An 11945-nucleotide genomic window follows, 5' to 3' on the forward strand; every position below is an offset into this window, starting at 1 on the left:
AGGAGGAAGGCTTCGGCTGTGATGCCGCTTGATGATGGCTGCCTTCGGTATCTTAAGTTACGAACACCGGCCATTAAAGCGGCCCCGGCTCGGTCCTCCGGACGTTTATCCCCAAGATCCAAAGCAGAAAGAGGTCAGTTTTCACTGTGTTGAGCCTGGAACACGGGGAGTTACATTTAGGAGAAGAAAAGATCCCCAGCAGACAAGCAGCGCGAGCTAACAGCAGCTAGCCTGCCTCTCAGCCCTGCAGACGGCTCGGGCCTAGCAATAACAATGAACAGCTCCTAGTTGTCAGTCTGGGAGCTTTCCGCCTGCTCACCGGGGAAACAACCGGTTCGTTTCAGACCCCGACTGGCTAAACTAGCCGATCGGCTAGCGGATGCTATGCAGTTTGTGCAGCTATCTCGCTTTATGGTACAAGAGCATTGTGCGCTTGGCTTTTAAATATTGTGGGACTGGCAATTGTCTGATTTGGTTGAATAATTTAACACCGACCTGCACAGCCAACCTGCAAGCGAAATGATCAGCTCAGGTTAAGACTGGAGTTTGGCCTTGGTCTCTATTACTGTGAGCTCCTGATCTATTTATAACAAGCTCACACACTGTGCGGATGTAAAAGGCGTGGAGACTGTTTCACCTGCTGTTATCAACGTTGTCTGCTTTGATCACACAGTCACGATTAATCCAGCACGACTTTCCTCTACCAACACACGATTTTACATGTGTATTTTCCTCAGGATGAGTTGACCGCACTCAATGTGAAGCAAGGATTCAACAATCAGCCAGCTGTGTCTGGTGATGAACATGGCAGTGCCAAAAATGTCAACTTCAACCCTTCAAAGGTAATGAAGCTTGCACATGCATGATGCTCATAACTGATCACCCTGTCCTTTCCTTGGTCATTAATACCCGATCCCCATCATTCACTTCCTTACAGATTAGTTCAAACTTCAGTAGCATCATTGCAGAGAAGCTGCGCTACAACACGTTTCCAGATACAGGGAAACGTAAACCACAGGTCAACCAGAAGGATAATTTCTGGCTGGTCACGGCAAGGTCACAGAGCTCCATCAATAACTGGTTCACCGATTTAGCTGGAACTAAACCTCTCACGCAGCTGGCTAAAAAGGTAAGCCACTCAGAATCTTTGACTATTTTCACCTGTTAATGTGTTGTTACCTGTGAACATGGATAATATTTTTAATTAGTTTTCATCTCGTTGATCAGACTTCCCTTTTGAGACTTGGGTTGGCTGTTTATTCACTTTTTCTTTATCTACTAAATTATATTAACAGAAAGAGATTCTTTCATGTTATTCAAATATATCATAGCGATAAAACAGTTAATGTTTTTTTTTTTTCATCTGATGTGCATGACGCCATTCCCTTGAGAGAAATATTAATCATTTGTTTATGAATCACTTCTTTGAGAAGGTGTTTGATAAGAAGTGAGTACAAGACAAAATATTGGTAAAGATAAGTTATTACTCATATTTTTGTATAACTTTTGTCTCCTGGTTGAGTGGACGGCTGAAGGGAAATTCGTAATAAACTTAACTATGTGGCGTTGGCAGAGAAGATTGGGAAAAATTGTCATACATACTCAGTGCTGTTCCCACAGATTCTTATAAATAAGGCGCAGTGTAATGGCCAGGTAATTAAGCTTTCTTATTTTATAAATGTATTGCCAAGAAACATCATTACAACACAGGAATTATCTACCAAACCTTGTCGTTTATTTAACGGTATCTATTAACCTGGTACTTTTATCCTTCAGTTCAATGTCTAAACTCTGTCATCATCACAGTTTGGATCAACCTGAGCATGACACAATACAGGGAAAGGAAGGGCGCGTCTCTGACATAGGGGCATAAACTTGACTAGCTGGTTTAAGATGGCCAACACTGATGTTATGATCGGTGCCGTTCCATGATTTTTGCAAAATTACTCAACATTTTCATCCTCGCAAACTCTGTAGTATTATTTTGGATACAGATTGTTCGAGAAAACAAAACAAGGTTATTGGTAGTTCCTAAGTTGACTTATGTTCGCTTTGTGAGTTAGTGCTACCAGCTTTTTTTCCCAACATGTTTTCCTCTAAAACTGGGCTGATCACATTTCAGTGAGCATCTGCTGACCTGAATGCCTGGGATTCAGTTGCAGACACAAACTCTGCTGCATCGTTGATAGACTTTTATTTCCAGCAAACTGAAGGCGAAGAACCAGGCAACTTCCACTAGGAAATGCTAAAATGCGATTGTTGCTATATTGAAAAGAAACTAATTAGTGATCACAGGTATTATTATAACATATGGATTTTCTGGAAATGCCATATATTTGTAGTTTGAGGGTTGCAGTGTTGTTTCTTCTCTTTGCTTATTGATGGGGCTGAATAGCCTGGGCTGAACTCGCTCACACATTAGGTGTGGATGGATGATCCCACTGTGACTGTGACGTTGGGTAAAATTTATGTGGTATTTACAAAAGCTGAAGAAAAAGAACAAGTAGCTTCGGTATTGAAAAAAGAAAAACAAACCCCAAGGACAAAATGGTCCCTAAATTTTGCCGATGATTCAGTCTGATATTACAAAAGAGGAGCGATTCAGAGAATTTAAGTGAAGTCCTTGTTGAAGCAGCCCAATTCATGCTTTTGTGTAAATCAAGTCTATTGTTCATCCTGCTCGGGTGTATTGACCCAAAACACAATGAATTTCATTGTAAGTGCAACAGCTTTCATTGCTGTTTAGTTGTTGCTGTTTTTTATTTATTTAATACAAGTAGAAAAAAATAATATATTTTATGGATCGTCTGGAGTGGAGGTTTTGTTCTCGGTCAACAAATTGTCTTTTTAGTCGGTGCTTTTATAGATCTTATAAATATGTTTTGGATTTTGAATACAACAGACTAGATAAAATGTGAGCTCGCTCTTCAGAATTTTCTAAGCCTATTGTCATTTCACTATTACATTGGCAGCTCTTGTGTACTTTGCTTTAGTCAGGGTTACACATTTATGTAATTATTTTATCAATTTCATAAACTCGGTTGTGGCTTTTAATGACAGAAAACTCTTGCAGAAGTAAAACAGCCTGAGGTTCCTGTTTGCCTACAGCCTCCAGTCCAAAGGAGAAGAAACCTCAGACTGATTGATGTAATGAAAGCTTAGGAATGCAATTTTATTCATTTGCAAAACAGATTTGACAATGTTTAACCTTTTTAAAGACTATTTTAGAGAGTAATAAAGAAACAGAAGAAACATGCAGAACTTTGTATTAGTCTCATTTCATAGTATTTGGCTCACATTTTAACCGTATTTGACGGGAAAGGGAGTTCAGGTGGGTTGGGCAGCTGACAACTGGTTGCCCCCCTTTAGACGACTAACAGGCATTTCCAGCTGAGAAGAGCCCACATGGTCAGTCGAAGACCTGCTGGGGAGATTGTATCTCGCGGTTGGTCTGGTGGCTTGAAGTCTGGAGGAGCTGGAGGACATCGCTTCTTTCCTCTCCTTCAGACCAAAAGGACACTGTGGACTAAACAGGAAATGAGATTGGTGGATGGAGGGATACATTAGTGTTTCCTGAGTTTTTGGTTGTTTGAAAAAAGTGATGAACGCTCCACTTGGTAGCCTCCTTAAACAGTTTCAGCGCTTTGAATCTGTTTTTTCACCATTTAATTTATTTTGAATGGAACTGGTTTTGACGTTATGCTCAACATGACTGATGGACCAAATGTCTTTCATAGGTGCCAATCTTCAGCAAAAAGGAGGAGGTGTTTGGATATTTGGCCAAGTACTCGGTTCCTGTCATGCGATCAGCATGGATGATCAAGATGACCTGTGCTTATCATGCAGCCATCACAGAAACAAAAGTCAAGAAGAGGCATGTCATTGATCCCTGCATAGGTGAGCAAACGGTTTGTGTCATCCTGTTACATTTTGTGTAATCTTCTGGCCGACTAACACAATCTGTATTTTATCTGTGTAGAATGGACGCAGATCATTACGAAGTATCTTTGGGAGCAGCTTCAGAAAGTGGCCGACTTTTACAGACAGGTTCCCAGCCAGGGCTGTAGCTCGCCTCTACCGGCCACACCGGCTGACGTGGAGATGGCTATGAAGCAGTGGGAGTACAACGAGAAGCTGGCCATGTTCATGTTTCAGGTCAGCTTTCTCTCTCTGGAGTCTACATCTGCACAGTGATGGGTTGTGTTACTGTAATCTGTTTGGGCTGGACCTTGTTAATCAGTGAGATGCTGTTGCAGGCATTAGTATTAGTAGTTAAAGACATTCACTCACACACACACACACACACACACACACACACACACACACACACACACACACACACACACACACACACACACACACACACACACACACACACACACACAGAACTTTTTAGTGATGCTCGTGACTTGTCATCTGTTAAATATGTTATTTTTTAACAAATTCATTTGAATTTGACCAATTCTACTTCCATAATCAGATCATGATGAAAAAGTTTTGTTAAGTGTGTCACATGCTGGAGAAAATGTCTGCTCTCTTCTACCGTAACAGTCTGAACAACACACAACAACCACTTGTTTAGATTGTCTTTGAGATTCCAATAAAGCATTATGGTTGAGGACAGTAAGTAATACAACAACCAATGAAGTACATTTGGAAAGGACCCCATTCTTCTATTACTCACTAAAATGTATTCTATGTGTCCACATGAAGAAGACTGAATTCTCTCCTTGATCTGAATGTACATTGCGTTTCTATTCTCAGGATGGTATGTTAGACAGACATGAGTTCCTGACGTGGGTGCTGGAGTGTTTTGAGAAGGTCCGACCCGGCGAAGATGAACTTCTCAGACTTCTCCTGCCCCTTTTACTACAGGTGAACACATCTCTTCTGTTATCGCCTCCATCATTCCTAGATAAACGGATGGAGTACCTTTGGGGTAAACGTCGGTTCTTGTACACAGCTACATGTACATTATCAGCTCTGTTATGACGGGCGCCTACAGCTGTCAGCGGTCTCATCATGCTTTGTGTCTTGGTCTGGCAGCCCTGCCCTCAGCTGACAATGCAGCCACTCATTGAGCTTCTGTTTCCATAGCAGATTGGTGTTGATGGCCACTGAGTGCTGTGGGTAACGCTGTGAATCTCTCCTCTGTGCCGCAGTACTCAGGGGAATTTGTACAGTCGGCTTACTTGTCACGAAGGCTGGCTTATTTCTGCACACGCCGCCTCAACCTGTTGCTAAGTGACGGGAGCCTGGGCCCCGGCACAGGAGGGCATCCAGCCCATGGCATATTGACACAGCAAGGCAATGCCCTGCCCCCGACCCCCACCTCTCAGCCAGCAGGAGGAAACCAGCCGCAGACACCTTTCACAGATTTCTACATCTGCCCGCAGCACCGACCTCTGGTGTTTGGACTCAGCTGCATGTTACAGGTACTCGTATCAACCAGTTACATGGAACATATTTCTATCTCTGCTCTGGTTGACATGTCTCACCCCTAAAATGTGTTTTTCTTTCCCGTGCCGCACATCAGAGTATTGTATTGTGCTGTCCCAGTGCTCTGGTGTGGCATTACTCTCTAACAGACAGCAGGAACAAGACAGGCTCGCCTCTGGACCTCCTGCCCATCGCCCCCTCCAGCCTGCCAATGCCAGGAGGCAACACTGCCTTCACACAGCAGGTTCATTATTTATCTCCGTCATTTATGACTGTGTGCTGCACAAAATTCATCCGATTGAGGAGCTTACATTGTTTTTGTCAACATTTACAAGTAAAGATACAAGTACACATAGAATAAAGTAGATAGCTGAGATAAAACTAAACAGAAAAATAAAGAAAATCCCTGAAGGGGAAGCAGAGCTTGGCAGAGCACAATGGAATTCCTGCTTGGTTATACAGTGTAGTTGAAGAGACACAGCTGCAGAGTTTCTGATTTATATTTTTTTCAGCACAATTGATTTATTTATGTTTCTGCACTTTGACCGTAATTCTTTTTTTTTTTTTTTTTTTTTTTTTTTTTTTTTATATAAGTTGTCTCATTTGATTCAACTGATATTTCTCCATGAGAACACTGTATTCATATTTAGTTATTTTTTCTAAATTCTCTATTCCAGGTTCGTTCAAAGTTGCGAGAAATCGAGGAGCAGGTCAAAGAGCGAGGTCAGGCTGTGGAGTTCAGGTGGTCATTTGATAAGTGCCAGGAGACCACGGCAGGTGAGAAAACGCTTTTCTTCACAGATACCTGTTCACTACATGTGAGAACGGTTATAAGACGATATAATCTGCTTGTAGGCTTCACCATCGGAAGGGTCCTTCACACCCTAGAGGTCTTGGACAACCACAGCTTTGAGAAGTCTGATTTTAACAACTCATTGGATTCGCTGTACAACAGGATATTTGGTTCGGGCCAAAGTAAAGACGGTCATGAGGTAAAGTTGTTTCATTTATTGTGCAGAAGGGAAAATAAAACTATCCAAAGAAATATTTGATAATATAAATCTGTGAATTATATGAAAAGAGATTATGAGGAAATATTACCAGCTCAAGTTCTGCTCAGCTTCTTTTTTTTTTTTTTTTTTTTAAATAGAACCAGAGAATCTTTTAAGATTCTCTCCGTGCTGTCCTCCTCCTCCTGCTGCATCATTACTGATCATCACATTATAAAACCTTCCTCTGGGTGATTTTATTTTGAGCCCTATTGTCCCATGGTGCGTGTCTCCGTCCAGATGTCACCTGACGATGATGCTGTGGTGACCTTGCTTTGTGAATGGGCCGTGTGCTGCAAGCGTTCTGGCCGACACCGGGCCATGGTGGTGGCCAAGCTGCTGGAAAAGAGACAAGCCGAAATAGAGGCGGAGGTAAATGAATACAATACAAATCTCAGGAATTCCTCCCTCGCGTTTCATATTTGGTATTTCTGCACAGAAACTGTGAAGTCGAATATAGACGCTCAATATTGAAGGCTTATAAAAAGTGTTCCACTTTGCACAGTGGCATGATTCTGGCTGTGTGTTGTCCGTCTGGTTTGTCTGCAGAGGTGTGGTGAGTCGGAGGTGGTGGATGAGAAGGGCTCTGTGTCATCTGGCTCCCTCTCAGCTGCCACACTGCCAGTCTTTCAAGATGTGCTGCTGCAGTTTCTTGATACTCAGGCCCCCACACTCAGTGAGTCCCTTCTTCTCTTTTTCCATTCCTTGTTTTCTTTTGCAGCTGTGTCAAACTTGGTCTTAGTCAATATTGAGTGAACTCTATATCCTCTTGCCTTTGCCTGTTATTTCATTATCTACTGCATATTTATTCTAAATGTTTTGGCAGGGGAAAGCGACTATTGAATTATTTAAATCCTCTCTTCCCCCTCATAGCGGAGCCGGGAAATGAAAGCGAGCGAGTGGAATTCTCCAACCTGGTTCTTCTCTTCTGTGAGCTCATCCGTCACGACGTCTTCTCCCACAACATCTACATGTGCACGCTCATCTCCCGGGGTGACCTGGCCTCGGAGTCCCACCTGCCTCGCCCACGCTCCCCCAGCGACGAGCCGTCAGATGAATCAGAACGCAAAGAGCAGGAGGCGGGCAGCAGCATCAAGATGGAGGCAAGTTGAAGGCTTCTGTTGTTTCTGTCGTGTGAAATAAGCAAGTATATGGCGGGGTAGAATAATGTGACCGTAATGTTTGTTCTGCAGGATACCGGCCTGTCGGAGTCGATGGAAATTGATCACAACTCCAGTGCTAATTTTGACGAGGTAAACACTGCATGTATTAATAAGTGCTTCCCTTATCAGTTCTAGTCATAGAGGAACTGAAAATATTGGGTCACTCCTCCTTATAAAATAAACTGTACTTTACACTGAACCCTTGTCAAAGCATCTCTGACTACCAGCTCTTCTCAAACACTTTTCCACCCTCTATGCTTGTGACTCAACATGCATGTAATTGTTGTGGTTAAGACACCAGGCTCAGGTTTTTGGCGTGTGCACGCACACCACTATTTGACAATAGTAACATCAAAGATCCAGTTAAATGTATGTCAGTGATATTCAATTTCATACATTTGCACTTCTCTGTTCAAAGTACTTAAAAAAAAAAAAGGGGGGGGGGGGGGGGGGATTTTGAGTGTTTTCATTAGGTTTTCAAACTGAAACTTGCTGGTGATCTGGAGACGCCCACAAATCTTAATATAAATCACAATGGCGGGGGAGGGGACATACAATTTAATTTGTACTGTTGGATAGAAAGTTGAGAGCTGTGCCCTGAAGTACTGAAGTGATGCCAATATTAAATAATTTAGATAAAATCATGTTATGTTTTATTGTCAATTATTGGCAGAACTCCAAAGATAAATGAATCATTTAATGGATACTAAAGATGAACTATATAAGTTATTTTTCTTATCCTAAATCTACTGCAAAACACCACAAGTATACTCCCAATGATATTATAAGCTGTCTATTTTGGCAGATTTTACTTCTGATCAGCATGAATCTACTTTGGCTCCATCAGTGCTTCTGACTCTTTAAAGAGTTGTTCTCACACTCTGTAGTATATATTTAGAGTTCAGAATGTGACTGCTTGATTCAACTGGAGCTTCATAGGGCACCTTCTGAACTAGCCAGAGGCTGAAAATGTTCCCTGGATTCCTGTAACAGCTCGACGACCCTGCTACTGCATGCTTTGTCTCAGACATCTCACCTGTTCTATACACTGAGTACATATGTTTAAAAACGAAGGCAGTTACTAGTTTAGGCACAGAGCTGATGATGCAATCGGACCGCAAGGAAAAATTTGGAAACTGTTAATTCTTAAGCTTCATTTTATTTTTATATTTTAGAATAGTAAAATTTGAATGGTCAGAAATTGTGCCACAGTTATGATCATATTTTCTGTGTAGGACTAAATGTACCAAAATTTAACTAATGAATAAATACACCATTAAATAATAAAATAAATGTCATTGGTTTATTAGAACTGGAATTAAATATATAAATGTGTCATTAATTCATTAAAATATAATTTCATTTTATGTAAAAAAAAAAAAAAGTATACTTTTATTTCACTATTTAATTCATTATTTCATGGTCTAAATCTGCCTCATGAATTTATTTTATCTGTCTAACTTTATGTTATTATTATTGTTATTATTTATTTATTTGTTTGTTTGTTTAATGAAATAATGTCATAAATTAATTATTAAATGGTGTATTTATTTTTGGCACATTTAGTCCTCCATAATTTTCTGTGTCTGTTTGTATGTTGAACAAGAAGAAATGAGGATGGTTCCACACATGATCATTTTTCCATCCAGAGATCTTTTTGAGATATAGGATATTATATTTTAATTATTTACCAAATACAGATGACATATAGTGACGTTTTTTTTTTCTGTGTTGCACTGAAGCAATTTAAAAGAAACCTTGAATTACAGTGCTGTCCTGGTGACCAGTAGAGTGCCGATTCCAACCGTAAAACCATTTTCACCCTTCGACACATCGGCTCTCAGCTGTGTGACACATTAAAGGTAGAAAAGTATCTATGAACATAGTTTACTGGATTTAAATTGACCTTTTTGAAGGCGTCAATGTGAAGTTGCAGTGAAGTGATGCAGACACCTGCAGTGGGTTTCCATTAATGGTGAACATTTTTCACAATAGTTCTGTAAATGCTTTTTGAAGCCAAAGTTTCTCCGACGAGATTTTGGCGTTGGCTCTGTGTTCTTGCTGAAAGTGATTTCAGTCCTCTTTGCCCTGCAGATGTTCTCACCCCCGATGCACTGCGAGTCCAAGGGGAGTCCCTCCCCGGAGAAGCCCACTCCAGAGCAGGACAGCAAGGCCGGCTGTAAGGACAAGGGCATGGACCCGGCCTTCCCTCAGCTGTACGAGCAGCCACGCCACATTCAGTATGCCACTCACTTCCCCATTCCTCAGGTAAGAACACGCACAGCTTTCAAGCAAAAACCTCCCAGAAAATGACACTCCAGGGTTTTTGATGTTTTTGTAGACCAGATTCTGTTTTAAAAAGGAGTGAATCACATCTTCCCTCTTTAAACGTGCACTGTGACCGAATTATATGGAAACTCTCTGATGCATGAATTCAGAGAAAATTACACTGAAAATGTTATTACTGTGACACACACACACACACACACACACACACACACACACACACACACACACACACACACACACACACACACACACACACACACACAGAACACTTCTTGTATTTTCTGTCACGTATTACTGTTATATTAAACTTAAGTACTCTAAAGAAATTAATTTTTTTTTTTTTTCCCGATTACTTGATTGATCATAATGGTCAATAGAATATTCAATTACTAAAATAATCAACAGCTGCAGCTCTACTTCATTTTGATTCATGTTACCAAGTTTACCCTGTTTCTGAGCTTCTTGTTGTCTTTGATTGCAGGAGGAAAGCGCGAGTCACGAGTGTAACCAGCGCCTTGTGGTCCTCTACGGCGTGGGCAAACTGAGGGACGAGGCTCGCCACACCATCAAGAAGATTACCAAAGACATCTTGAAGGTGCTCAACCGCAAAAGCACAGCAGAAACAGGTAAATCAGTGTTCCTCCACTTTACCATCTTTTAACTGATATCACATTTCTTGGTTGTGCATAAGCATAGAGTAGTTTAACATTACCTACGTTTCATCTTCAAGAAGGAAATGATGATTTTCATGTATGTGTTCTTGCTGCATGTCTTTGGAGAACAGACCATGTTCATCGCATGATGTTTTTTCCCCGGCTGTAACGGGGAAAGCAGAAGATTTTCAACGTTGGATTTTTGCGAGACATTGATCTCGTGCAGGCTGAATATTTGCTGTCCTTGTGTGGCCGTTCCAGCCGTTATCCGCCAAATAACTCATATTTGAATGCTTTACATTTGTATCCCCTTTTTCCCTGCCCTTCTTAAAAGAACAAGCTTTTGTCCCCTTCTTTATCAACCCTCAATCTTCTTTACACCCAATTTCTATGCTAATTGCTTTCATCTGTTCACAGCCACTTTATCCCAGATACATGTGACCTTATTAAGATGATTTAAGGTTTTTCCGATTTAGAATTGTGGAGGACGGGCTGTTTCGTGGTCCATTCCTGTGAGCTCATGATGACCTTTGGCTCACAAATGTGTCCCTGTTAAATGAAAAGCATCACTTTTCTTGTCTTTAAGGCGCCTTTATGGCAGTGTCTTTCGCAGTGAAGCTGCAAATCGGAGGAGGCTGGAAATAAGATAACAGCCCATTGACTTAACTCGATTTCATGGGTGACCTGTTCAGCAGACTGGAAAGATGACCACTGGCCAGTTATGAGTCGCCGCTACCCCACTTATTTTCCTCTCCTCTCTTTCTTTCACACATACACAGGTGGGGAGGAAGGGCAAAAGAGGAAGAGGAGTAAGCCTGAGGCCTTTCCCACCGCAGAAGATATCTTCTCCAAATTCCAACACCTGTCACATTTTGATCAGCACCAGGTCACCTCACAGGTCAGACTGAAAAGCTGGTTTCCGTGTCCTCTGTCAAGTGTGTGGGACTTAGTTGTTTAGGGACCAGCCACAAGGTTTATTAATGGAAATATTGCAGCAGCTCACAACAAGTGACTTCCCGAGGTGACTCATTTGAATGCAAATGTAATTTAAAAGTAATTTGATTCCTCGTGAGAAATGTCAGAATACAATTTGAATGTATAATGCGCCCAGGTGGCTGTAATGTGGAAACCCAACAGAACGTAATGCATTTAAATATCAGATGGTGCAGCAGTCAATTCTCTGTACAGTAACAACTTATAGATTGTGAAATGTATAAAACCCCCGGAAACTTCATTTGGATTTTTTTGCGCTCACAATTTTGTAAAGCTTTCGTCACTCCAATAGAAAAACAGATTTTTAAAAGTTAAGCCAATTTTATGTTAGAAATGGTCAGTGATCATAAATAAGAGAA

General features: G+C 41.3%; 1 protein-coding gene across 2 annotated transcripts in view; it reads left to right on the forward strand.

Moving 5' to 3' along the window:
- med12 (mediator complex subunit 12) overlaps nt 1-11945 on the forward strand; it is a 27420-nt gene continuing 15475 nt past the window's right edge. For both annotated transcript variants that reach the window (XM_080465801.1, XM_080465802.1), the window contains exons 1-17: nt 1-133; nt 738-842; nt 938-1129; nt 3738-3897; nt 3980-4155; nt 4765-4875; nt 5163-5435; nt 5537-5683; nt 6117-6216; nt 6295-6431; nt 6729-6860; nt 7038-7164; nt 7362-7591; nt 7682-7741; nt 9746-9919; nt 10422-10566; nt 11373-11491. In XM_080465801.1, coding sequence (XP_080321927.1) covers nt 32-133; nt 738-842; nt 938-1129; nt 3738-3897; nt 3980-4155; nt 4765-4875; nt 5163-5435; nt 5537-5683; nt 6117-6216; nt 6295-6431; nt 6729-6860; nt 7038-7164; nt 7362-7591; nt 7682-7741; nt 9746-9919; nt 10422-10566; nt 11373-11491 — 2490 coding nt within the window. In that variant the 5' untranslated portion in view covers nt 1-31. The remainder of the gene's footprint in view (nt 134-737; nt 843-937; nt 1130-3737; nt 3898-3979; nt 4156-4764; nt 4876-5162; nt 5436-5536; nt 5684-6116; nt 6217-6294; nt 6432-6728; nt 6861-7037; nt 7165-7361; nt 7592-7681; nt 7742-9745; nt 9920-10421; nt 10567-11372; nt 11492-11945) is intronic.

The sequence above is a fragment of the Lipophrys pholis genome (genome assembly GCF_963383615.2).
Source record: "Lipophrys pholis genome assembly, chromosome: 6".
Taxonomy (NCBI): domain Eukaryota; kingdom Metazoa; phylum Chordata; class Actinopteri; order Blenniiformes; family Blenniidae; genus Lipophrys; species Lipophrys pholis.